Source organism: Globicephala melas, chromosome 10 (genome assembly GCF_963455315.2).
Source record: "Globicephala melas chromosome 10, mGloMel1.2, whole genome shotgun sequence".
In the NCBI taxonomy this organism is placed as follows: Eukaryota; Metazoa; Chordata; class Mammalia; order Artiodactyla; family Delphinidae; genus Globicephala; species Globicephala melas.
In genome coordinates this window covers 24,865,522-24,892,145 of record NC_083323.1, presented here as the reverse complement: position 1 = coordinate 24,892,145, position 26,624 = coordinate 24,865,522, and the positions used below count along the sequence as shown (strand labels likewise).

The 26,624-nt window shown below is 42.4% G+C and overlaps 2 protein-coding genes across 2 annotated transcripts in view; one reads left to right on the top strand and one right to left on the bottom strand.

Moving 5' to 3' along the window:
* Positions 1 to 8,556, bottom strand: part of CCDC38 (coiled-coil domain containing 38) — a 40,765-nt gene extending 32,209 nt beyond the window's left edge. The window contains exons 1-2 of the mRNA XM_030856347.2: positions 8,488 to 8,556; positions 1,354 to 1,518 (exon numbers count right to left, since the gene is read on the bottom strand). Of these exons, the coding sequence (XP_030712207.1) occupies positions 1,354 to 1,498 (145 nt within the window). The 5' untranslated portion in view covers positions 1,499 to 1,518; positions 8,488 to 8,556. The remainder of the gene's footprint in view (positions 1 to 1,353; positions 1,519 to 8,487) is intronic.
* A 201-nt stretch (positions 8,557 to 8,757) lies between these two features.
* On the top strand, positions 8,758 to 26,067 carry AMDHD1 (amidohydrolase domain containing 1). The gene is made up of 9 exons (XM_030856345.3): positions 8,758 to 8,937; positions 10,684 to 10,790; positions 12,165 to 12,229; positions 14,204 to 14,481; positions 16,531 to 16,756; positions 17,740 to 17,864; positions 23,077 to 23,170; positions 23,776 to 23,936; positions 25,264 to 26,067. Exons 1-9 carry the CDS (start codon positions 8,801 to 8,803, stop codon positions 25,349 to 25,351), a joined length of 1,281 nt encoding a protein of 426 aa, XP_030712205.1. The 5' UTR covers positions 8,758 to 8,800; the 3' UTR covers positions 25,352 to 26,067.
* The last annotated feature ends 557 nt before the right edge of the window (positions 26,068 to 26,624 follow it).

Sequence of the window (26,624 nt, the reverse complement as noted above, 5' to 3'; positions counted from 1 at the left end):
AAATTATTGCATACAGTATGTATCTGACTTAAAAAAAATACCTTCAGATAAACCTTTTCGTAACCACTGAAAAATTACTTTAATAATATTAGCTACCATTTATTTTATGCCCATATTCCAGGAACTTCACTAGACTTTTAAAATATATAATTTAATTCTATTAATAACCCCAGTAAGGTTCTTATTACTATCCCCATTCTGTATGTGAGGTCCTGAAGCTCAGAGATGTCAAGATGCTCGCCCAAGACTGCACAGCTAACAAGTGGCAGAAAGGTATAGTCCCTGGTATCACCGTGTTGCCCAGCATTTGCCTATTTTTCATACAATTACAGTGCAGAATATGCACCTCCAAGAGCTTCTAAATAAGTTAACATGGCTTCCTTCTTCTACATTAATTATTGAATTCAAAGTCCTTTCCTAAGTGATTTTCTTGTTCTCTGAAGATTTTTTTGTTTTCCACAATTTGGGAAAGTACATGGATTTTGGGAGCCAAAGAAATTTTTTTTTTTAGTTACCACAGCAAATGCTGGGCACTCCATGTGTGTTCATCCTTCCTTCCTTTTAATTTTCAATTTAAAAATTTGGACAAGACACATTTGGGGGAAGATTTTATGACTCCATCATCGTACCATTAACCACTTTAACCTCATTAGCTTCAAACTGCTATCAATCTCATTTATAGACACTTCTTGATCTGATGAGTAAGAAACGCCCATGACATTTTGATGACCAGATTGCCCTCATTCATAGAGCAATAATGAATAGCTTGTACTATTTTAACAGGTTGACTTCAAAGAACATTAAAACAGGTTATGATTTTTTCAACAACAGGCAAACTTGCTTAATTCTATGAGCTTCTCAATTCTGGACGTAAGAGTTTCACGGCCTGAACAGTCAAGGCTCCACTTTAGAAAGTTTCTGTATTTCTACATCTGAAATGAGATGAGTGTAAAAGGTAGAACTGAGTGTAAAAGGCAGAGCTAATAGCTCTAATACTGTATCATTTTGGCTGTGACCTTCTTCCTTAGAGCCACGAAAATGAGTCATAGTCTATTTCTTTTCGCAGCTGCTGAACTTCCCTGACCAGGGATGGAACCCGCGCCCCCTGCAGTGGAAGCATGGAGTCTTAACCACTGGACCACCAGGGAAACCCAAGTCTATTTCTTGGAAAAGGTATGTTTTCTTATTTAAAATAGATTTTCTCCCAACTCTCAACCCCCATTTACAAAGACCCGCTACCATATTATGAGACTGCATACTTCGTTTTTCTCACCTCCAGAAAAGCCCCCAAACCTAACATTAACAGTAAATATTCAAAACAATATTCTTAATCAAACAGTAATTTAGCCTTACCTTCTGTAAATCTGAGACTAAGAGTGGGATCTAGCCCCGGTTTTTCAGTTGAGGTACCACCTGTGTCAGCGAAGATTCCCATTTGGCCCAGGTATGAACGATTCTTCATTCGGGATGAAAAAGTAGACTTTTGGTAGATTTTCATGCTGTGTTCATAAATTTTTCCTGCCCAAGCGAAAAAGTTTAACAGAATTTCTAATATACGAAAATAATGTGTTAAAATAGTGATTGTATATAAAATTATCATGTGCAACAAGCCCTTTTCTCATTACTAATTCGTTAAACAAGCAACTTCAAGTTCTTTTGTCTGAAGGATTGTGCCAGTTTTCAATTCCTTCTCATATGAAGCTGAGCACAAAGATCGGAACGTTCAACCTTGATTAAACATAAACTTCACAAACAGGAGACTGGAAAGTGTTCTGGTTTTATTTTCACGATCTCGTCTTGCTCAAAATGCAGGTCTCTTGGAGATTCCACCGATTTGAAAGGATTGGTTCTGTGGAACTGAAAACTTGAGAGCAAATGGACCTCCCCAGTAGACATTAAAAAAAATCAGGCTTCCCATTTCTTGAATCTTTTCTCAATATCGGATACTTTCAAACTATAGAACACATGCAGAAAACCATGACCTCACAGCTGAATTGGTTAGTAAGCATTTCTAGATTTTTTTCCCCTCATTCTAATTAGGATTTAAAAAATTTTTTGTAATCAACCTTTACTTCTAGTGATAAGCAAAGCAAACCTCATGAAATCGGAACCATGGATCTGCTTCTGTACTTGTATGACCCTGAGAGTGAGTGCCTTACTTGCCACACCTTCGTCCCAGCCCACTGATCTTGTCTTTATTTAAAATTTTGATATTTTATTCATCATGGATTTTTTTGCATTAATTTTAATTTCTTACAATAGTGAATTAAAATGTTGCTTATTCTGATTGCTGAGTTTTTGCCTCCCCCTTAAATTTTGCACCCAAGGCAAGTACCTCACTTGCCTCACGCTAATCCTTGTCCAGATTTTTATATATATTTTTTGTATCATTCAAATTTCTCAATGAGCTTATGTAATTTTTACAATGAAAAAAATAGCAATGATGTTTTCATTTGAGGGAAAAAGGTATTCAGGAGTTTATATAAAAGGGTGTGCTCACAACAGGAACAATGGGACAAAACATCCTATCTCAGGTTGCCCGTTTAAATACTTTTGTTTTAATTAATTTATTTTTGGCTGTGTTGGGTCTTCGTTGCTGCACGCGGGCTTTCTCTAATTGCAGTGAGTGGGGGCTACTCTTCGTTTCGGTGCACGGGCTTCTTGTTGCGGTGGCTTCTCTTGTTGTGGGGCATGGGCTCTAGGTGAGCGGGCTTCAGTAGTTGTGGCACATGGGCTCAGTAGTTGTGGCTCCGGGGCTCCAGAGCACAGGCTCAGTAGTTGTGGCACACGGGCTTAATTGCTCCGCGGCATGTGGGATCTTCCTGGACCAGGGCTTGAACCCGTGTCCCCTGCATTGGCAGGCGGATTCTCAACCACTGTGCACCAGGGAAGTCCTGCCCATTTAAATATTGACATAAGCCTCCGTAATCTCAACGAGTCACATTTAAGACCCAAATGTCCCAGCAGCACTGTAGCAGATGATCAGGAATGCAGACTTTGGAGTGGACAAATCTGATTTTGAATCTTGATTTGGTACTTACAGATATGTAAGCAAGTTCATTTAACATTCAAAATATATTTCTGCCTACTGTGTGTCAGGCACGGTTCTGGGTGCTGGAGAGAGGGCAATTTTTTTTTAAAAGAACAACAAAAAAAGATAAAAACCATTGTTTTCATGGAGCCTACATTTTAATCCCTTAGCATCTCTGAGCCTCAGTTTCCTTCCATAAAATGGGAATAACAGTTCCACCTCTTAAGGCTTTCATGAGGATTCAATGAGATTGTACATAAACAACCAAGCAGGATGCCTAGAATACGGGATGAATTCAGTAAATGGGAGCTACCAGGTGTTAATCATTACTCATTAGCCTGTGTTTTTACTTCTAGTGACTATAAACACAAAGATGAACAGGAGAAAAAAAATATATTAAAGCGTATAAAAGAGAAAATATTAATAAAAACCTACAACATTGATACTATACTTTTCCAGATTACTGAAGTTTTTTCACAGGCATTAGGTTCATTCTGACAGGTAGAAAAGCAAGGTTGGTGAAAAATTGATAACAATCTGTTGGGTTGATGTATTTGCAATTTGGATGGCTAATACTAAAGATTTGCAGGAGATTTTCTTAAATTTATGCTCAGCACTCATCCCCACCCTTAAGATTCTGCTCACCTCTTTCTTGTCACATTTCCCCCTCTTCAATTCTTCTATTTAAATTCACTCCCTTCCTCATCCCTACTCTCATTCCCTTTATCCTCAAAGTCTATCTGCAATAAACACCTTTATCCATAGGTTCTGGCACTTTTTCACTCATAGAAAAACTGGAAGTTCTCTTTCCTCTAAGCCAACTGCTAATAGCAGACGTCTGCTCTTACTTCATCTCTTGGGTAATTCATAGCACACGTAAAGAGAATCAGTGGTCTCTAGAAGTTGTTATACTCCTATATTTCCATATGTATTAATCCCCCTATTGATTAATGAAGGGCTGGTGATGACCATAAAGGAGAAGAAGAGAACCAGCTATGCTTAGGAAGGGATTATAAAGTTCCCGAACTAAACCAATATGGTGTACCAACCAGGAAAAATAAGTAGAAGCTGGTGAATGTCTTCGTTGTGCAAAATAAAAATAGCAGAATGACTAAACAAAGGCTCTGTACCCAAATGAGAGGGGAAATGTTGCTGGATTGCACAGCAAATGCGTGCAAATTCACATCTAAAAGACGTACAAATCCAACTTCTGATGGATGAAAAAGATAAAGAGCTCAGAAAACCAGGGATTGAAAATGGTGGTGTGTGATTGCAAGCCATCAGTTTTACAGGCTTGTGATTAAGAGCATGGACTCTCATTATGCTCCTTCATCCTCACCCCTCAATTTCCCCCTCTTTCAAAAGAGATGGTAAGAATAGCACCTACCTTGTGGAATTGTTAGGGGAGTTAGTTAGCATATGTCCCGCCCTTTGGACAGCATCAGGAGCACAGTAAGTGTTATGTAAGTGTAAGCTCATGGAGAAAGCGCTCTAAGGAGGGAAGATACTTGGTGTGTTTGAGAAACAGCAAGGAAACCAGTGGAGCTTAAGCACAGTGAACGGAGGGGAGTGACAGCCAAGGCCAAAGAGACAACAAGGGCCCTGTAGGTCATTTACTCAGTGGAATAAAGATCATTAAATGAATCACTCTGACTGCTGAGCTGAGAAGAGACTATAGAAGAGGTTGAGGGTCAAGTCGGGAGGCCTGTTGGGAGGTTACAGCCATCGAGAGGCAAGAGCTTATGGGGTCTCGGGATAGTAGTGGAAGTGGTGAGAGGCGCTCAAATTCTAGATATATCTGGAAAGTAGAGACTACATGACTGGCTGGTGGTTTGGATGTGGGGTGTGAGATAAAGAGCCCAGGAAATAAAGAATGGAGTTGCCATCAACAGAGACAGAGAAGGCTGTCTCTGGGGAAAGGGGTGGGTGGGAAGAGCGAAGTTTCAGGTTAGAACATGGTAAGTTTGAGATATCTATCAATATTAGACATCTAAGGGGATGTGGGTATAAAATATACTGTTCTTCCAAGTGAACACCATGCAGGTTGGTTTAATTCTTGCATTATTCTAACATGATGCAATCACACGTGGTTACCACATTATATAAAAGACTGAGTCAGGTCCTTTGATGCGTGTCATCGTAGGGGCAGCACGAATGGCACTGTGGAAAGACCCTGGCCTTTGGGAACAGGCAGGTTTGAATCCTGCCTCTGACTCCACCCAGCTCTTTCTCTTAGGCCTACCCGAGTAAACTCAGTGCACCTTAGCTGCTGCTTCTATCAAGTGTGGATACTCATACCTTTCTTACAGCCTTGTTGCAATTTCCAAGCACAGGTAATGTATGGGAAGTGCCTACTGATGATAGACTGATAGGGAGATAATTGCTTATACTTTCTTCAGAGTAGATATCCAGATCTGTCCTCTTTCTGGTCCACTTTGTCTTGTGAATAACCACAGCACTTGAAAAGAATAGGAGAGGTAAGTGACAACTAGCTTTCCTAAGGAACCCTGAATTAAAGTTATTGAAACCCGGTCGTTTGAGAGGAATTGACCACCAATATCCATACAAATTTGGGAATCTGACTCACCTTAGGGCTGATTCTTATTATTCCAATCTTTGTGGAAGTGGAGAAAGAGGAATTTTTTTTTTTTTTTTTTTTTTTGCGGTACACTGGCCTCTCACTGCTGTGGCCTCTCCCGTCGCGGAGCACAGGCTCCGGACGCGCAGGCTCAGCGGCCATGGCTCACGGGCCCAGCCGCTCCGCGGCATGTGGGATCTTCCTGGACCGGGGCACGAACCCGTGTCCCCTGCCTCGGCAGGCGGACTCTCAACCACTGCGCCACCAGGGAAGCCCTAGGAATGGGGTTTTATAATGTCCAAACCTAAAGTCCTAGACCAATTCTAAATGAATTCACAGTAGCAATATCTAGCACATGTTTTCTGAAGCAGTTTGTGTTTGATTTTCTCGACGACTCTCTCTACAATTCAATGAAAATGGATTTGCAGATTCTCCTATTAGGAGATAGAAAGCTCTGTTTGTCCCCCACGTGCAAATGAAGATTTAGACAGATTCTCTCAGACTCAATGCCTTTCAAGTTTTTCCCACCTCATTCCGGCCCAGTTGGACAAATACTAGGAGAAAGGGCTGTGAACTGTGTCCTGGGATAGTGTGTGGAGACCAGCACTAGCAATTTTTTATTTACAGGAAAGCCGGGAGCCACTAGGTCCTTGGCCTGCTCTGGGACCCGCCTCTTTTCATTAGGTCAGAAGCAGAGCGTGACGGTGAGGAAATTACCTTCAGCTTGACCTTTAAGGACCTGCTGGCGTCAAGCTAGCTATTTGGTATGGGCTTTTCTGTTGACATTTCTGACGGCACCTTTTGCAAACTGAAAATATTACTGGAGTTCAAGAGGAAGGAAGAGTAGGGGAAAGAAATAGCCAATTTGAGTCCCATGATGTGAAAAGTACTTTGTGAACCAAAAAGTGCTACAGGGATGCTGGTTATTTCTGAGGAAAAATGTGTTATCCTCACCCCTCTATGATTATTTAACAATGACCGGAGGAGAGAAGTCCACTCTTAACCTTCTTGCTTCTGCAAACTTCTTGTTTGCAGGAGCTTTTTGGGGAATGTTGTCTATCTGGACTGTAATTGGATACACTCAGTTCACCCACAGATATAAATTCCCGTGAAGAAAAAGTATGATTTCTTTTAGATTTACCAAGAGCTTGTACGCTTTAAGAACATGGTATATTCTTTGAAGGACTGTTGGTTGAAATCAAATCTTTAACTTAATTGACCAGCAAGGCAAATAGCAGGATTAAAATAAACTAACAGTAATAATAATAATACTTCTTTAGAGCTAGGCACTGGGCCGAGTGATTTACATTTCTTCTTATTTAAAGCTCAAACAAGTCCATAAAGTAGAATCAATTATTCCCATGATATGGATGAGGAAAATGAGGCTTAGAGAAATTAAGTAAATTGCCCAAGGTCAAATAGCTCATAAATTACAGAAGTGGGATTACGACAAGTTTACTGAACCCCACAGCCTTCTATGTGCCTATAATTTCACCCCGTGCTTAGTTTATACCTCTAATTGCAACATCTGCAAATATGCCTATAATTGCAAAATGTAGCAGATTCTAGTCTTTAGCAGAAATTTTATAAACAAAATGTTAATATTTCTCTATGAATTAGTGACTTTATGTGTTTCTGTTTTCCACTGTTTCTATGGTTGTTCAAGAAGTTCCGTTTGGATTTTATACTTCTCTTATAGTATTATTTCTCTGTATATATTATACCTTTCTTTTTAAAACTGTGAAAGACACACATCTGTTTCTGATTGTGTGTCTGAGCTGTGAGTAATCTATGAATTTTTTTCCCCTTTAGGGTCTCTTTTATTCACATTATCTACTTAATTCTCCCCCCCTCTTCTTTTTCTCTCTTTCCTACCTGTCTGATCTGTCTCTTTCATGGCCGTAATATGAAGCTTAAGTATATTCGTATTTATTGTGTTCATTTAAAGGCGTTTTTGCTTTCTGTTCTTCGTTTTTAAATGGCTTTATAGTGACAAAAAATGGACTTCTAGATTTTGTGGTTTTGCTGGCCGCAGCTTTCTTTTATCGTATGCTATTTGCGTCCATAAAGTGTCTTCCTTCTGATTGTAAAGTTTTTGCTGGGCAGGGAAAGGGCCTTCCTATCTTTGAATGTCCTGAAAGGCCTAACACAGAGCTTCTAATAAAAGTGTATAAACAAAATAAAATATTTGAGAAACTCAAAACCCAGTGCCTGCCAGTGTATTCACAGCAACTGACAGGCAGGAAGAGATGTGGCTAAGAATTACAGACCATCTTCTTTAAACAAACTTAATTCGGTCTCCAATCTCGGTGAGGGCAGGCCCCACCGGATACAGTTGCGGTGGGCGACACTGAGCTGAAACCAATCTTACCTCGACGAGTTTGCATTCAGGAGCCGTTCCAACCTATCCTTCAGGAAGGCGGAAGGATAGGGGAAGATGAGCGAAGGCGCCAATCGATTTTTTAGTCTCGGCTCTATCCTCCCCTGCCCTGCTCCTCCTTCATCTCGGGGACCGTGTGGTAGTGGATCCGGGAGCGGAGCGGGCCAACCGCAAAGTGTGCGGTACTCGCGGTCGCGCGGACCCTGGAGCGACCACCCCCCCCCCCCGCCTCCCTCTCCTCCCCATCCCCGGGTTCCCTCTGCGGGCGGCCCCCCGAGTCCCAGGCTGCCGCGAGTTTCTGGTCAGAGGTTTCTCCCCACTCTGTCCCCTCCCGGGACTCTGTCTCAGGTTCCGGCCCCTGCCCCTACCCAGGTCCCCCTCCTCCCCCATTCTGCCCACTCCGGGCCCCCTCGCCCTCGGTGACTCCTTTCCGCCAGGTCACGTGATCGTCGCAGCCCGCCTTTCTCTCTCCCCTTCGCAGAGCCGCAGTTTCCTTACCTGTAAAGTAGGGACAGGACTCTCTACCACATTTACCCAGAGCATGAACAAAGCGAACAGGAAAGAGAAGATTCCATTATAACGTTTATTACTAATCATCATTCTCGTTGCTGGTACTCTTCTTGCCGGTTCGTAGTGGGGGGAGGCGCGCATCCCCGGCGGTCTGGACTGGCAGCTGCTACGAGCGCCCGCCCCCGCCCCGCCCCTCCTTGCTGGCCCCGGGGCGGCGCCGCCTGCGGACCTGTCCCCTCTACCGCCAGCCGCCAGCGGCAGGAGCCGCACAGCCTCTGCTAGACCTGCAGTGCGCAGCGACATGGCGGACGGCCACCGCCTCCTGCTGGAGAACGCGCGGCAAGTGGTGCTGGTGTGCGCCCGCGGCGAGCGCTTCCTGGCGCGGGACGCGCTGCGCAGCCTGGCGGTGCTGGAGGGCGCCAGCCTGGTGGTGGGCACGTAAGTGGCCGCGCGCTCTGGAGCTGCTGGCGACCCGGGTCGTGTGCTGTGGGGCACTGGTCAGCCAAGGCCCAGCTTGGTGCTCTTTCTGTAACTTGTGCGCTGTGGAGGGGAACGCGGTAACAGCCTTTTCGCACCCAGGGAGTCATTGACACGCCTGCCTTTTAGGCGCCTGTTGCTAATGTATTTGGCCGCCTCCGGTTGTCATTCAGTTGAAGAAACCTCTCTCAAGCTGCACATCCCACTGGGGAGCGTCAAGATCCCGCTTCTGCTGATAAAATATAATTGCAGCAATCTGAAGGCGTAGGGGTTCTCTCCAATGCTTCTTGAAGTGCGGACGGGGGACCACCTGACTCAGACGGCCTGAGATTTTTTTTTTTTAAAGACAGACTTCTGATGCCGCCCCCCCATCCCCAGATCTTTTTTCAAGTTTTCTTGAGATATAATTGGCATACAGCACTGTATAGATTTAAGGTGAACAGCACGATTTGACTTACATACATCTTGAAATGATTACCAGTAAGTATAGTGAACATCCATCCTCTCATATAGATACAAATTCAAAGAAGTAGAAAAAAATTTTTTCCTTGTGACCAGAACTCCTAGGACTTATTCTTTGAACAACTTTCATAAGTAACATACAGCAGTGTTCATTATATTTATCATGCTGTACATTACATCCCTAGTACTTATTTATCTTATAATTGGAAGTTTGTACATTTTGACTACCTTCATCCAATCCCCTCCACCCAGTCCCCACCTATCCCCAGGTCTTTTGAATCAGGATCTCTATGGGTGGAGTTCTGAGATCTGAATTTTTACAAAGCACGTCTCCCACCCACTTCGTCTGCACCCCAAAGCTTGAGAACCACAGAAAACGTTCAGATGGCGATGGTTTGGGGTGATAGATAATTAAGATTCAGCCACCAGATAGAGAGGACATTTTCAGTTATTTTCATTTACACTTCTGAGAATAAAAGAACAGCCAAAGTTTGGAAGGGTGGACTTGGAGTGGTAATGGGGGTTGGGTGCCCATCTGGATTGGAGAGCCCATGGCACTGCGATTACACAAGTCTCATCCCTTATCTGAATCTGCTTAGGGTTGTGTAAGAGCCCAGCTTTTAGGGACTCTGTGTGTGTTTGTTTTTAATTAACAAAGAAATAAAAACATTCCCAGTGTTACTGTCAAAAACTTGTTAAAATGAGTTAACAGAATTGCATGGATGTAGGAACCTAGAGCTAGTTGATGGCCGTACTCCACAGAGGATCCAGACCCGACCCCTACTGTCTTGCTCAGCTGAGCACTGCCCTCTTGCTCACAGGCACTCCAACATCCAGGATTGCTGTGCCATCTCTCATTATGGTGTCTACATTCCAGCCAGTAGGAAGTAGGCAGAGAAAACGATCCTATTGGCTAGAACTTAGTCACGTGGCCACACCTGGCTGATGGGAGACGTGGAAAGGTGGTCTTTATTCTGGGTGGTCATGCCTCCAGCTAAAATTTAGGAATCTAGCACTGTGGGAAAAGGGAACATTGATCTTGGGGAACAATTAGCAATCTCTGCTACACCTGATTTGACTTTTTGCCTTGCATGTGGCTAGAGTCAATTTCCAAAAACACACACTCGAGAAGGAAATACAATAAATATTGACTGACACCAAAAGGCATCAATAATGTGATCATTGGTCAAAATTTTCACAATATTTCCCCCAAAGTTAGTAATAATTTCTTGATTTTTTTTCCAGAGATGGGTTCATAAAAGCCATCGGTCCTGCTGATGCTATCCAAAAACAGTTTTCAGAAGAAACATTTCAAGAAAGAATTGACTGTTCCGGGAAATGCATCTTGCCAGGTATTAACCTCTTTTTCAGTAAAGCCCTGAAAGCAGTTTTAGTAGTGTAAAGAGGAAGAGTAGTAGCTTGTTTTAAACAAGGTTTCACAATGATATGAAAATATAATAGCTACCATTTATTGAATTTCTACTAGTAAATGTCTAGCTGCTTTACAAACACACTTTCATGTTGAATGAAACCGAACTGCCCTGGAAGGTAAGTATCATTATCTACACATTGCAGATTAGAACACTGATGTTTAGGGGTGAAATATCTTACCCAAGATCTCTAAACAGGTGAAGGGCAAGCTGGGAGTCACACCCATTCATTCACTCCACTTCTTCCCACTCATATGTTGAAGAGAACCAGCTGTGCTGGGCTTGGGTTCAAAAGCTGTTGGAAGAATTTTATTAATCCATGGCATAGGGGAGGAAAAGACAGCAAATTGCTCTCTGTAATTCCAGAATATACTCTAAATTTGTATAGAGTATGAAACAAAGGACCCATCTCCAGGCGAAAAAACATAAACCAAGAAACCCTAGAGATTTCATTGAAGTTCATTTGTATCTTCAGTGATTGATAACAGAATCAGTTTATTAACCATTATCTCCTACATTTTCTATGTTTTATGGCTTTATGTAATCCTCTGAAACAAATTTCACAAATTTTGAGTTCTGCGCAAACACAGAGGCTAGGATTTATACTTGTGTGCTGTGCGCATCTGACAGAGCTTCTACTATCTGGCCCTTGGGGGTCAGGAGAGAAAGTCAGGGTGAAACCTCATGAGAAAGAGCAGAATATGGTAGAGAATGTATGGTAGGGACTTTTGATTTTACTCTGATCGGAACCACTAATGAGCCATTTAATCTATAAGGCACTTTGAATGTTCTGGAAGGACGGACTTTACCAAATTGTACTGGGATAAACAAAAGTTTCAAGTGACCATTTTATAGTTTCTCTTTAATTAAAATATTTTTCTTTCTTAAAGAAAGATTCATCTTTCTGATTTTATACTTTTCCTGCTCAAAGTTGAGGGTAGGGATAGTATTATTCTTTTTCACACCCAGATTCTTCCTTGGTTTTGCTCAGCTAATAGATTTGACATCCTGTTTTAAAAGGTTGCTTGGTGAGCATGGATTTATTGGGCAAAAGGAGCTGTATTTCTTTAGGGGATATTTTCATCATGTTGAGTCACCCTCCTCCATTAGAGCCTTCTAGACCAACCATGCAGGGAGTCTTCTTGGAACCACTCAGACAAATTCTCCCTTCTCCACCCTCCTCCAAGATGGCTGACCACCATCGTGCTTTCCTAAGAACTGTATAGTAGAGTCTGCCTGCTGTCTAAGTGCTTTCTGTTTCTTAACTTTAAACGTGATTTGATTTATTGATTACAGGTTTAGTGGATGCACACACACATCCAGTATGGGCTGGTGAAAGAGTTCATGAGTTTGCGATGAAGGTAACTGCAATAAACGATAGCAAATCAAAATAAAGCACAAATATAGACGTGGTTTTCTAGAGTTTGTAGGCTGTTAGGCTTTACAACAAATGTTTACATGTCTTTTTAACGGATATTTTTACTGGCTTGGACTATGGAAATCAATTACAACAAAATTAACCAATTTATAACTTGGTACCAAATCTTTATACTGTGCCCAGGGCTGTCAGTCATTTCAAGTATAATAGTTTTCAAGCTGTTTTAGCTGCCGAATCCTCCTTTTAAAATAGAGCTGACCTGCTTTGCTCACTAATTTCTCCTCTCTTTTCTTTTCCTCATTCCATCCCTCTGTAGCCTTTGAAGGGACTCCAGGAAACAGTTTGAAAATCACCATTCATTGGGGTCAAACTTGGAAAAACATATTATTAATCACAAAAATAAAATGTCTTATATTGTTCCCACTTTTTTTCCAGAAAAATGAAACTTATTAAGAAACATAAATTGTAGTCTTTGTCAGTCATTAATTAGCTGCAGTCAACCCTCAAATCCCTGGTTTGAGCCATTTTCACATTGTTTATTTCCTTGTTTTTAGTAGACTTTATTTTTTAGAGTAGTTTTAGGTTCACAGAACAATTGAATGAAAGGTACAGAGATTTCCCATATACCACTGCTCCCTGCCCCCTGCCCAAAGCACAGCCTTTTCCATTTTCAACATCCCTGACCAGAGTGGTACATTTGTTACCATGGATGAACCTACATTGACACATCATCATCACCCAGAGTTGATAGCTTTCATGACTGTTGACTCTTGGTGTTGTGCATCCTTTAGGCAAATGTGTAATGACATGCCCCCACCATTGTAGTATCATACAGAGTAATTTTACTGCCCCAAAAATCTTCTCTGCTCTGCCTATTCATCCCTGTCTCGCCCCAGTCCCTGGCAACCACTGATCTTTCTACTGTCTCCATAGTTTTGCCTTTTCCAGAATGTCATAGACTTGGAATCCTACAGTACGTAGCCTTTTCAGGTTGTTCCCTCCGTGTCTTTTCTTCACACTGTTTTTTAAAAACCTGGGCAGCCTAACAACTAAATTGGATTATTTCAGAAAAAGAAAAAATTTCTTCAAAAATTGTCTACCTTTTTCAACAATCTAGAACTGTTTTTAAGACTTTCTTAAATCATTGAATTTCAGAGCCAAAAATCAACCTTAGAGATTTACGGTCCAATTCTCTCATTCGATGATGCAGAAAGTGATGCAAAAAGGGCCAAACCCATCAGGTGTTGTTTTTTTTTTTAACACGAAATGAACAAAGATCATTTATTATAAAACCATTGAAACTTTCCTTAAAAGCTCAAGTTTGCAATAACTTGAACGTGACAGAATTAAGAACAGAAGGGAAGGGTGTGACTAAGGGAGCCCCGCAGGCGGGCACACTTTGTTTGCCCCACACTCCCTGCTGCCCAGAGTAACAGGGGTCCAGTGGGATCCCAGAAAGAGCCTCTTTATTTGCTTGAGTGACAGAGGTCAGGCCCGAAACTCTAGGTGGCCAGATACTGAGGGGTGGAAATGCTCTGGGTCTCTTAGTGGGGACTTGAATAACCACAGTGAGGTCCCTAATCGCCTAAGCTTTGCTTTCTCATAGGTACCGAGACTAGCTGGTACACACCGAGACTGACTGGCTTGTTAAAATACCGAAATACTTTTGTACCTGTTGGTAAACTGTCGCTAGCCTGAGGCCCCAAGTCCTCCCCACATCTCCCATTTCTGCCATCCCAGTCCCTTCCTGAAACACCTCTGACCCCTGCAACTCCCCACCACCCTGGCAGAGTAGGGACTTCCAGAAGGATGGTGCCCCACCATCCTTCCTGATCGGTTGGTGTCTGTGCCATATCGATTGTCAGCCATGTCGAATATCATCTCTGTACGTAGGTTCTGTAGAGCTGCCTGCAACCTCCCTGCATTTTGCAGACCTAAGGGTGAACCGTGTGTTCAGTTGGCAGGAGCCACATACATGGATATCCACCAGGCTGGAGGAGGGATCAACTTCACGGTGGAGCGCACGCGCCAGGCCTCGGAGGAGGAGCTGTTCAGTTCCTTCCAGCAGCGGCTTGGGTGCATGATGAGGGCGGGGACAACGCTGGTGGAGTGCAAGAGCGGATACGGCCTCAGCCTGGAGACGGAGCTCAAGATGCTACGCGTGATTGAGCGCGCCCGGCGGGAGCTGGACATCAGCATCTCAGCCACTTACTGCGGGGCTCACTCGGTGCCAAAGTAACCTCAGCCGAAGGGACCGGGGTTTAACTCAGGGTACTGAGAACGCAGAAAGGCTCCTGTGGTGCCTAAGTGGGGCTGTGTTCTCCAGGGAGTGAAGGTGCACCAGCACATTAGCTCTTGCAGAGGGACCAGTAGAGCCTTTGGAAAGGTGTTCTGATTCCAACCTTCAGGCATCTCACACACATGGGTTTAGGAAGGCGGGCCCCACCAGACCCCATTCGTTTGCAAGTCCCTTAATAGTGAAGGAAGAGGAGATGTTCAAAACTCTTGGTTAACAAAAAGAAATTCCCCTGATAGGTCCTTTAAAATGACAGATATTTATGTAAATAGTTTCCCATGACAGTGAGCCCAAAGGCACTTCAGGAATTGAGTAACACCCCGTGGGAGGTAGATCAAATCTTGACGTCAAGATGACGTAGGGAGGTTTTTATTTTTGTTCATCTGTTTGCTTGTTTAGCAGCAAACATTTTTGTTTTAATGCTGTAAATGTTTTTTTCAACTTTCCTCTTTACCTAGAAAGTTCCTCCTGTATGGATTTGCTGTAGAGAATTCTCTCCCCTTCTGTGTCTACATCTCATCCATCCCGGAATTACTAGATCAGAAAGCCTGCATTCCCAGAACCAAACGATCCAAAAGAAATCCAGAACTTGAAAATTCGCAGGTGTCTCCAAAGTCTTAGTGCAGTTTTAAGTTGTGATAACTAACTTAGATAATAAATGCTGCAGGCTTACAAAAATGGTTTAATCACATAAATAGCCCATTTAATTAAGTCATTAATAAGTTAATTAAATCTTTTAAGGTTAATCATTAAAAAAATGTGTACATTTATTTAGTTCTGTGAACTTTGACAAAGAAAATTTTAATGTTAATATTTCATTTACCATCTTTAATCAAAGGAACTAAAAAAATTAACATTGAAATTATTATGAAAAATTTACAGAACTAAGTAGAAAAGAAATATAAATACTTAATATTTCCAATGATGTTTGTTGTATGTTTTTAGCATTTATACTTCTGAAATTATTATGGCTTGAAACTGCACTAAGACTTTTGGGTTATCCTGTCTATTATAGTCTGTTTTTTTTTTTAGTAGGAAAGACAATGGGACATGGCAGAAAAGTCTCAGGCTTTGGAGGGACACCAGACCTGGGTTTGAGTCTAGCTTAGCTACTTCCAGCTGGGTGATTTTGAGTTAAGTTTTGATCACTTAACTTTTCTGAACATGAATTGCTTATCTTTAAACCAGCTAAATAACACGCTTATCCTATATGGTTGTCTCGAGAATTAGAAACAGCATATATAAGTACGTGTCTCCTCAGAGCCCACCTCTATCTACCCACCCAGATGGTTTTTGCTGAGAGCCTTCTGTGTGCCAAACACAAGGCTAAAGTTTTACAGGAAATTTCTCCATCTGCCAGTGAGCCTCTGAGGTCTGATCCTGATCCCCGAAGATAAAGCCTGAGGCCCAGAGGAGGCCAAATGACGTCTACATCATGTGTCCAAAGTCATACGGCTAGCAAGTGGCGCAGCTCTGTGTCTGACTTCAAAAGCCCAGACCTTTCTCATATATAACTACCCCAGAATCTTAGAAAGAATTTCAGGGCCTCCTACTATCTTCTTCCCCTATGTCTGATGAGGCAGAAAGCCTTAGGCAGATGCTCCTAGAAACAGCTTGGCCCAGATAAGGGGCTCACGGTTGGGTTGTCAAGGAAGCATCCAGGATGTCCTCTACGTGTCCTTGACAAGAAGATTCAGTTTTTCAGCCAGGCATTCCCAAAGGCAACCCAGATGTGCCAGAATGGATGAACCATCTGAGTCTCTGCCTGTAGGGTCAGTGTATACAGAAGTCTTATCAATACCTCTGCTATGTAGGCTCATCCGGATTGCTAAGAGTCCTGAGTTATAGCTTTGATCTTCTCTTTACCTTTCTGAGGCTTGGGGTCATTTACCTACAATTTCTCAGATTCTCCAAGTGCCAAAAAAACCCTTTCTCCAATTTAAAAAAAAACACTTGCCCACGGTAATCTCACTTTCTTCTTCCCTCAGAGGAAAAACTGCTACTGAAGCCGCTGATGACATCATCAATAACCACCTCCCAAAGCTGAAGGAACTTGGCAGAAATGGGGAAATACGCATTGACAATATAGATGTGTTCTGTGAGAAGGGCGTCTTTGATCTCGATTCCACCAGAAGGATTCTTCAAAGTGGGAAAGATATAGGGTTACAGATTAACTTCCATGGGGATGAACTCCACCCAATGAAGGCTGCTGAGGTATGGGGGACCTTTTGCTTTTCCTTTGTCGACACTCGTGCTGTGGAAAACTTAATGAGTTTGTTCAAAGGAAGGAGTAACCATCTGAAAAGATAGAGAATGGGGAAACTTGTTTGAAGTATGTGTAGGTTGGTGTGGTTGAGCCTTGGAATCCCAGACTTTTTAGCTGATCATTTACTTTTATTATTTCCTCCTGGTGATACTAGTAGAAAAAAGAAGTACCTCTGTGATCTCATTCACTAAATTCACAACCTATTTTGATTGGCACGCAAAGCCACCCTAGCTCAGTCTGTTAATTTCACAGGTAGCTTCTAGGGTCTTTCTGTGGCAGCATCCAGAGGGCTTTTAGTGGAGCATACCATTAATAGCCACAGGAGGATTTTCACATCTATGTGTCTTTTCCAGATTAATTTATTCATGCTTTCTACAAATAGTTGAGTATCTGCTGTGTGCTGGGCATTGTTCTAGGCACTGAGAATTCAGCAGTAAGACGCACCAGATCCCTGCAGTTGGGGGTCTAGCTCTTTCCTCTAAGCCCTGGAGCTACATAAACAACTGCCCTTGGGGCATAAATACAGATGTAGATAGTCTACATGTGTCTCGACCACCACGCGTTCAATATGATCTCTTAATATCAGGTCCAAATCTTGTCCCGTGTTTCCTGCCCCAGTGAATGACGTCATTATCCATCTGTTGCCTCAGTCGAGATCCTGGATATCATTTTGACTCCTCCCTCCCCCTCACCTACTGCATTTCAGCCAACCAGCAAGTCCTCCCAATTCTCCTCCTAAATATCTCTGGATCCACTTGACCACACTGCCGACTTCAGATCACCGAGCTTGTGCTCGTGAGAGGTAGTTGGCAAGAAATCTTAATAATAGAGTGCTGTTTATTTTTGCAGGAAAAACCATTTGCTGGCACGTTATCGATTTGTTGTTGCTGTTGGTGAAACTTCTCTCTGTCTCTCTGCCCATTCTGTTTAGCTCGGGGTGGAACTGGGAGCCCAGGCAATCAGTCACCTGGAAGAAGTGAGTGATGAAGGCATTGCTGCCATGGCAGCGGCCAGGTGCTCTGCTGTCCTCCTGCCCACCACGGCCTACATGCTGAGGTGAGGTTGTTTCTCCCCCCAACATGAGAGCTGCAAGTATAAGCTGTGGACACACAGACTTCCAAGATGCCCAAATATTCATCACCCTTACAAATCCCTTAAAAATGCAGATCAGGGGCTTCCCTGGTGGCGCAGTTGTTGAGAGTCCGCCTGCCGATGCGGGGGACGTGGGTTCGTGCCCCGGTCCAGGAAGATCCCACATGCCGCGGAGCGGCTGGGCCCGTGAGCCATGGCCGCTGAGCCTGCGCGTCCGGAGCCTGTGCTCCGCAACGGGAGAGGCCACAACAGTGAGAGGCCCACGTACCGCAAAAAAAAAAAAAAAAAAAAATGCAGATCAGGAAAACTTAGCTCATGGAAGATGCTAATACTGGTATGATATTTGTAATGAATTACCCCGAGGAGGGAGCTTAGACCCAAATTGTGTTTGAGTGGTGGGATTCCTGGGGAGAGTGGCGCTTTCATTTTCTTTCTTCCTCATTTTTGGAATTCTCCAATTAAAAATCAATATGCATTACTTTTATAATTAGAAAATAGTGATATAGGCTTTATACTTTAAAGGCTTTATGCATAAGATATTAGGGATATTTCACAGTATTCTGAATCTGAATGAGCTGCTTTCTAAGAGGATACGAGTGGGGACCATAATCCTCATAAATCCTGGGAGTGGGAGGAAAGAGGAGATGTCTAAAGTATATTTTGTGGCATCTGCCCAGGGATTTGGCTGTGTGCCCTCAATGGATTGAGTCCGTGTAGTCCATCTTTTATCACGACCATTGCTCCAGTTCAAATATGAGACCTGAGGTCTCCTGACTCATTGAACCACTTCCATGACAGCCACCGAAGTTGTGGTCAGAAGGTCCAGCATTCAAGAGGCAGTTGATTTCCTCTTAGGACTGGGTGCTTTCTCTGCGGTTGTGATACATGGTTTTTTGTGGGGAGGGGCGTGATTCCGCAGTTATGGCCTTAGGACAGTGGTTCTCAAACTTGGAGTGATTTTGCTCCTCAGGGGATATTTGACAGTATCTGGAGACATTTTTGGTTGTCACAACTAGGGGGTGTCACTGGCATCTAGTGGGTAGAGGCCAGAGATGTTGCTAAACATCCTACAGTGCACAGAAAAACCTTCTACAACAAAGAATCATCCAGTCCAAGACATTAATTGTGCTGCGATTGAGAAACTCTGCCTGAGTGATTGGAAAAACAGGTTCAAGTAACTTTTATAAGGGAGAGGAAAGGAATATTGCAGTGCTTTTTTCAAATTTATTATGATTTTATACACCTATATATATAAAATATTATACATTTCTCTTATTACTATTCTCTTAAAGAGTAGACATAATGTAGGTTACCGTCAGGAAATATCCATCAATAACTATTCTCAGTATGATCAGCTGCTTTTCTTGCAAATCTCAATAGTCATCAGAGTGATCAATCAAGACTTAATCTGGTTAACTTTCCACCACCCAAGGAATAAGTTTTTACAAAAGAAAAGGATTCCTTTAACTCACCTTGAATCTCTTAAGACAGAGCAAAAATCTGAGACCTGCGGTGCTGGAGGGCAGTTCAGCATTAAAAGTCTGCACTTCGTCCCTATGCCAGTGGCAGCTGCCACGTGCCATCACCACAAGATGGGTTTAACATCCTGTTTGGATGACAGGGGCAACCAAAGAGAAAGCCACGCTCTTCTCTGGCTTCTCTGTTTCTGTATTTCTCTGATCTCTCCATCAGGAGGAACCTGCAGGTTTCCCCGCTGCGCCCTGAACTTTCTTGACTCTCATTTCCAGAATAACCATTGCCTTATGCCACTCAAGGGCTTCTTTTAATCATTATTTTATGCATCTTTGTATATAATATTTAAATTTATTCAGGACACATTCACCTTAGCTTATCTGGAGCCCCCTTTATAATTTTACTGCCTTGTACATACATATAATTTTCCTCCTTAAGTAGTTCGGGAAAGGGAGGGGAGGCCGTCAGAGTGACTGGCAGGGAAATTTTAACGTCTACCCTTTCCTCACTCTGTATCTCTGCTTCACCCACCTCTCTCACGCATTGTCCTAGCAGAGAAACACTATTTTAAGTGGTCCTGGAAACTGCCTGTCGTAGATTGGGAATGCTTCAAGGGCAAGTGTCACCTCTGTACCCCCAATCCTTGATTAATTTCTGTATTCAACACGCGTGTTGGAGGCCCACTACTTGTCAGGCACTGTTCTAGGCACTGTGGATCCAGCCACGAGTAAAACAGAGTCTTGTCCTCAAGGAGCTTACATTCTAATGGGGAGAGACAGACAATGTGCAAACCGACCAACGAACATAGAAAATGTCAGGTGATGCTTGGTGCTGTGAAAACAATCCAGGTGAGACGAGAGGATAGAGAGTGTTTGAGGGGAGGGTGCTGTGTTTTTAGGGTGGTCAGGGAAGGCTTTTGGAGGAGGGGACATTTGGGCAGAGACCTCCAGGAAGTGAGGGAGCAAGCCATATCTGGGGGAAGGAGCCGGGATAACTAGAAGAGTGCTCTGAGTGGATGGATGGTGAGTGCAGTGGTAGAAATGCACTGAGAGTATTTGAGGAACAGCAAGAGTGAGGCCAGAGAGGCACAAGCCAGGCAGAGAGAGTTAGGAGACGAGGCCAGAAAGAGGGGCAGTTCTTGAAGGGCTGAGTTCATTGTGCAGAGAGCAAGCCCACGGGAAGCCACTGAGAGTGGTTCAAAGCACGGCGACACGATCTAACTTATTTTTCTAAAACATCCCTCTGGCTGCTAGGAAGAGAATATATTTTAAGGGGCTTGAGGGTAGAAGCAGGAAAGCCAGTTAGGATGGTCTTAACAAATATCCTAGCAAGCAATGATGGTGACTTGGATCCAAGGTGGTAGCAGAGGGATATAAAAATGAGTTGGATTCTGGATATAGTTTTAAGGGGGAGCCAACAAGATTTTCTGATGGGTTGGATGTGGACTGTGAGAAATGACTCAAGGATGACTCTGAGGCTTTAGTACCTGGCACAGAGTTTTCACTAATGGGATGGTTTTAGAATGACTCTGGCTGAATTAATGACCAGGCAAGTTTTATTGATCTCCATGTGTTAGTTACCATATGCTTTTCATTGAAGCTGCCAAGAAGTCCCTGTATTTTGGGGAGAAAATAAAACTGAGGTGCAATGAAAACACAATAATAAAAAATTAAAGAATTCCTTTAACAAAACATAATCAATCAGCTATTAATAGCAGGCACTGTACTGGTACTAGAGACACAATGGTGAATAAGACCCACATGGTCCTTCACGGAATTTGCAGTCTAAGCATATGAAACATGATAAGTGAATAGACAGTAATACCTATAGAGGTAATGAAAAGGATAATCACTTCTGGCTGAGTGACCAGGGAAAGTGAGCATGGGTGGGTGAGAGGTGAGCTGGGCCTGGGAATATGAATGCATTTCAGGGAGAGGTGGATATTCTAGGCAAGGAGAACGGCAGACTCAGAAATGTACAAATAGAAAACCCCAGTGGTTCGAGTGCAGTATTGGGTAGGGCAGGGATGAGAAAGGAGGGCCTGAAAGAAGTGTGGGCTCAGTTTGTGGGGAGCCTCGAATGCCAAACTTAGGTGGACTTCGTATAAAACATAAAGAGAACCTACTCTGAGCACAGAATTAGTATTAATAATTAATATAATTATTATTAATAATAAAGTTATTCCATTCTTTGCCATATTTAGTACACTCCTAGAATATAACAGTATCATTCATTCATTCAATCAAAAATATTAATTAGCCAGAGACAGGACTGGGTGCTGGGACAAATTATAAGAAAAAGAAATAATCCTTTCAGTGATCCTTAGCCCCTGCTGGACTTGCCAGCAGAGGGGCAGGTGTAATATAGTCTCAGTACTTTACAACCAACCGACCAATCAAATTGAACTTAAGGCTAGAGTAGGGTCTCAAAGGAGGGGTCAGGGTTACCCTCAGCAGCTTTATTTAAAGACAGCTCCTGGCCAGTACAGGTTCATAATGGCTGAGTACCAGTCCACTATCATTGTCATGAAGCAATAGCGATTGTTTCTAAAATGGAGGGGTGTGGGGTGCTGGGGAAGCCAGAGGAAATGAGGGCCAACAAGGTGACTGGGAAGGCTTTCCAGCGGAGGTCTCTCCTTGACCAAACTTCATTCAGGCTCCTCTGAGCCCCTCTCTCCACTAAGCCTCAATCTTGCCTATAAACCTACAGGTTCTTAGCACAAATGATTTTATTCACCCACCTTCCCCAACATTATAAGACTTGAACAAACACTGGCATAGTTTCTAACAGCTCCAGGATGCCTCCCTAGAATGAGCCCAGGCCCCCTTAGAATACCTGTCTGAGAAAGCCCAACCTGCCAGGAAAATTAACTGTTTGTTCCAGTAATACCTGGTGACAGGCAGATAGGCCTCTGAACTTCCTCTTAGAGCAGTTACTTTAAAAAGCTCGCAAGGGCTTCCCTGGTGGCGCAGTGGTTGAGAGTCCGCCTGCCGATACAGGGGACACGGTTCCTGCCCCAGTCCGCGAAGATGCCACATGCCGCGGAGCAGCTGGGCCTGTGAGCCATGGCCGCTGAGCCTGTGCGTCCGGAGCCTGTGCTCCGCGACGGGAGAGGCCACAACAGTGAGAGGCCCACGTACCGCAAAAACAAAAAAAAACAAACAAAAAAAGCTTGTAAGGAGGTCAGGGAGATACCCAATCCAGGAAGAAGCACAAATATGTTACATATTAGTTTCTTGGGCCTTCAAAAATTTAAAGGACCTATAATAATGTTTGAGACCCCCTCTCCCTCCCAAAAAAAGGAGTGGGAGAGATATGAACAAAAAATTGTAAAATGTTAATTTAAAAAGCATTATTTAAACCTCATTGTTTATATTGGGGAGTCAAAAAAAGTTTATTACATTTGAAAACAATTTTAAGTTTTCTTCCTTTGCAAGAACCTCTGAATATATATAAAGATTGTCATGATAATCCCAAATTTAAAAAGCTAGCCACAGCCAAGTGATTTCAAAAGCAGGCTGATAAAAATCAGGAGTCCTGGGCTTCTGCTGGACGCCACCACTAATCACTGAAGCTTGAGTTTCTGTTTCTTCTTCCAGAACACGAAGGGGTTGGATATCTTTAAGTCTGCTTCAACTCTGAACATCTGTTCTTCAAAAGTTCCACTTCTAGAGACTGACATCATTTTTTTCCCTCTCCTTAGACTGAAGCAGCCTCGAGCCAGGAAAATGTTAGATGAAGGGGTAATAGTCGCTCTGGGCAGTGATTTCAACCCTAATGCGTATTGTTTTGCAATGGTAATTATTTTTAATGTGCCTTTCATAGTCTATGAAACTTCTACGAAGCATATAAATAATTTTAAAATATTTCACTAACTGTTAAAATGTTTCAAAGATCTGAAAAGATTTTCCTGTGAAACAAGAAAAGAGTGTGGACAGCAGTGTAATTGGGTATTTCTGTGCCACTTGAATGCCTCCAGGCTGAGAGAGAAGAGAGAAGGTTCTATTGATACTATGCTTTGATGCAGCCTCTGGGCCTTGTGGTTTTATAGTAACCTATTTCCCCTCTCAGAATTGCATAAGCTCAAGGAAGTTTAGTAAGTTTTAGTGAGTAAATGTGGAAGTGAGCTTCATTGTACACAGTAAGTGGCCTGGAAAAGTAATAAATAAATATTAAATACATATAGGGGGTGGGTGGGTAAGTAATCTCTATAATAAACGAATCTTTCCCAAAGCATAAGGATCTTTACGTGTAAATGTAAATGTAACTTTTCTCATACTGATTTAGCCAGCTCCACTTATACATTTAACTATCATTATTTGTTGTGCTGTGTTGAGAAATGTCCTAGGTGGCAGCTGCCGTTTTGTTGCTTTCCTCCAATGCTTTTCTTTTCCCGTCTTAGCCGATGGTCATGCATCTGGCCTGTGTGAACATGAGAATGTCCATGCCCGAGGCCTTGGCCGCTGCCACCATCAATGCCGCTTATGCCCTGGGAAAATCTCACACTCATGGATCTTTGGAAGTAGGCAAACGGGGAGATCTCATTATCATCAATTCATCCAGGTGCGTGTTCTCCCAGCTGAGCCATTTTATTGTATGCCCACTGTAATATGGAGACTTGGTTTAAATCCCTTTTCCACTGATTATTAGTGTCAGGCTCTGTATAAGCTCAGCAGCTACCCAGTCTTCTTAGTGTCACCCCTTTCTAAGCAAAAAGTCTCCCTCCAGGTCCTAAACTGCAGGGTAGACCAACTTTTCTGGTCTCTTCATCCATCTTATATCTTTCGTAGATCTCCAGGTTTCTGCTCTGTTTACCTGGACTTTGGACTTGTGCCCTCTGGCCTGTGTTTGCTTTTCTTCTTGGGTTCTGACCTTTTCTGCTTGTGTTGGGCCACGCAGGTCCCAGCTCTGGCTTGTCATCCTGGTTCTGATTCATTACCTCTCTGACTTCTCATTCCTGCTGGATCCCAAAAGCCTTGCTTCAGTTTTCCTGCCTCTTGTTTTGTATTACTCACTCACAGCCTGCTGCCTCCTGGGCCTCCAGCGTAACAAGTTGAGTTTTATTGTTCTAAATCTTAAAGTTGTGAATCCTATGGTGTCTGGACCCTAGCAAGCCTCTGCCAGGCCTTGGACCTCATGTTCAACAGAAGAGAGTGTCTCCATCATAATTCTACTCTCAAGGGTAATAAGCCATTGTCTCTATCGAGAGTGATGCTGGTGTTACCACTCATGCATCATTTAACTGAAGCAAATTTTTTTTTTTTTTTACTGTTCCAATAACACTTTATTTATGGACATTGAAATTTGAATTTTATATAATTTTTATGTCACAGAATATTATTGTCTTTGTTTTTCATTTTAAGTCCTAATTTAGAAAACCTCAAACAAGACTATCTTAGCTCAAGGACAATAAAAAGCAAGCAGCAGGCCAGATTTGGCCCACAGACCACAGTTTGCCAACTGCTAGCCCAGAACAGTGGTTCTCAAAGTGCAGTCCCAGCAGCAAGGGCATCCTCTGAGAATTTGTTGGAAATGCAACTTCTCAGGCCTCTTGGACAGTCTACCAAACCAGAAACTCCAGGAGTGGGCCTAGCATCTCTGTCTTAAAAAGTCTTCTAGGTGAAAAAGATACATGCTAAAGTTTGAGAAGCACTGATCTGGAGTCATTGTTCTAATGTGAATCAAATATTTTAAGATCAAATACTTAATATCATTAAACAATATTGGATTTATCATAGACTAATTATCATAGTACTCTACAATTTTTTAAAAAGCCCAAATATTAACTACTAAGTGTAAAAAAATTTTTAGAGAATGTATTTTGAAATTAGCATTTATTGACAGAGTGATAATTTTGACTTGTATCCGTTTATGTTTGATTTCTTTCTAGATGGGAGCATTTGATTTACCAGTTTGGAGGCCATCACGAATTAATTGATTATGTTATAGCTAAAGGAAAAGTCATCTATAAAAAATGATTGATCTGTAAGGAAAGAGCACACTGTTCTACTGTTTAAGTCAATACAGTTATATTAAAAGTTAAAATACCTTAGTAGTTTACCAGAATGATGTCACTTAAATCTATTTCTGTATTTTGTTTATCCACTTGAAAAACCCAGGGGATTCACTTATTTTAACATGTGCACCTGGACGTATAAGCAAGTAAACCATTGGTGATGATAATCTCAAAGGATTAAATTACTTCACAAAGATTTTCTATAAATATTCTGCAGATTAATATGATGGAGTATCACAGAAATGCCTTTGTGGGGAAATGCAGATTGGCAAATAGGTAGACATGGCTTAAAATTCCAATTGTGCTTCTACTTTTCAAATTTCAATTCTTAAACTGTATTTACTGAAAATTGTGGGGGGGAGTGGGAAATCCAAGTCAAATGCCACAAACTAAGCTAAAATGTAGCCATCTGTAATAAGCAAATAGTTTTTCTTTTCCCCACACAGTGTGTCTTTCTAGATGCTCTTCGAATGCATTAGGGTCCTCTGAGGGAGGGTATTCTTCTGTTTTCTTCTCAACCCTTGCAATAGAGCTTCACAGCAGAGCTCAGGACTTGTCATTTTGTACACAAGTATAGGGACCTTCTTGTAATGGATGCATTTTGACCAAATCCAATAATGTAATTTTTTTTAAAGTTTTTGATTCTTCACATTACAAATGTATAAAAAAATCTATAGCTTTCAATAAATGTTTGCTGTCACTATTATTGTTGTTGTTTACAGCCCTGGAAGCCAGTCAGTGGTGTCTATTAGAACCTTTTAGGAAATGAACAAATTACAGAAGAAAGTGGATTACATAAAGAAAAAGTGGATGATTATATAAACGAGTGTTTCTAAAGCCATGTGTTTACTTGAAATGTTTTTAAACGCTTTGATCATTCTTACAATCACAACTGCATGATAAAACTTTGTCCTATTTATGAAGAAATGACTAGAGAAGTAAACATTAAGTACCCAAATGATCACCTATTTCAAGTTAATAGAGCCTGGACCAATGAGGCTTTACTGTATTCAACATAGATCAACTCAAGATACCCCTTGTCAGAAGGTTAAGGGTAACAGTGCACATCGCTATCACGGGCTAGAAGCATGGGGTACCTGGAGCTCTGCCCCTCACATGCTTGGTGAAGAAGCCGTGAGGGGGTGTGGGAAGCACAAGTTGCTGTGGGAGACGCCTCCCCTATGACCGGTTTCCTAGTCGATGGTGGGAGTTTGGGATGCAGGAGATACATATAA

Coding starts and splice junctions, on each gene's coding strand:
- AMDHD1 (XM_030856345.3), top strand. CDS start 8,801: ATGGCGGACGGCCACCGCCTCCTGCTGGAGAACGCGCGGCAAGTGGTG. Junction 16,757..17,739: donor ACCCAATGAAGGCTGCTGAG/GTATGGGGGACC, acceptor CATTCTGTTTAG/CTCGGGGTGGAACTGGGAGC. Junction 23,171..23,775: donor ATGCGTATTGTTTTGCAATG/GTAATTATTTTT, acceptor TTCCCGTCTTAG/CCGATGGTCATGCATCTGGC.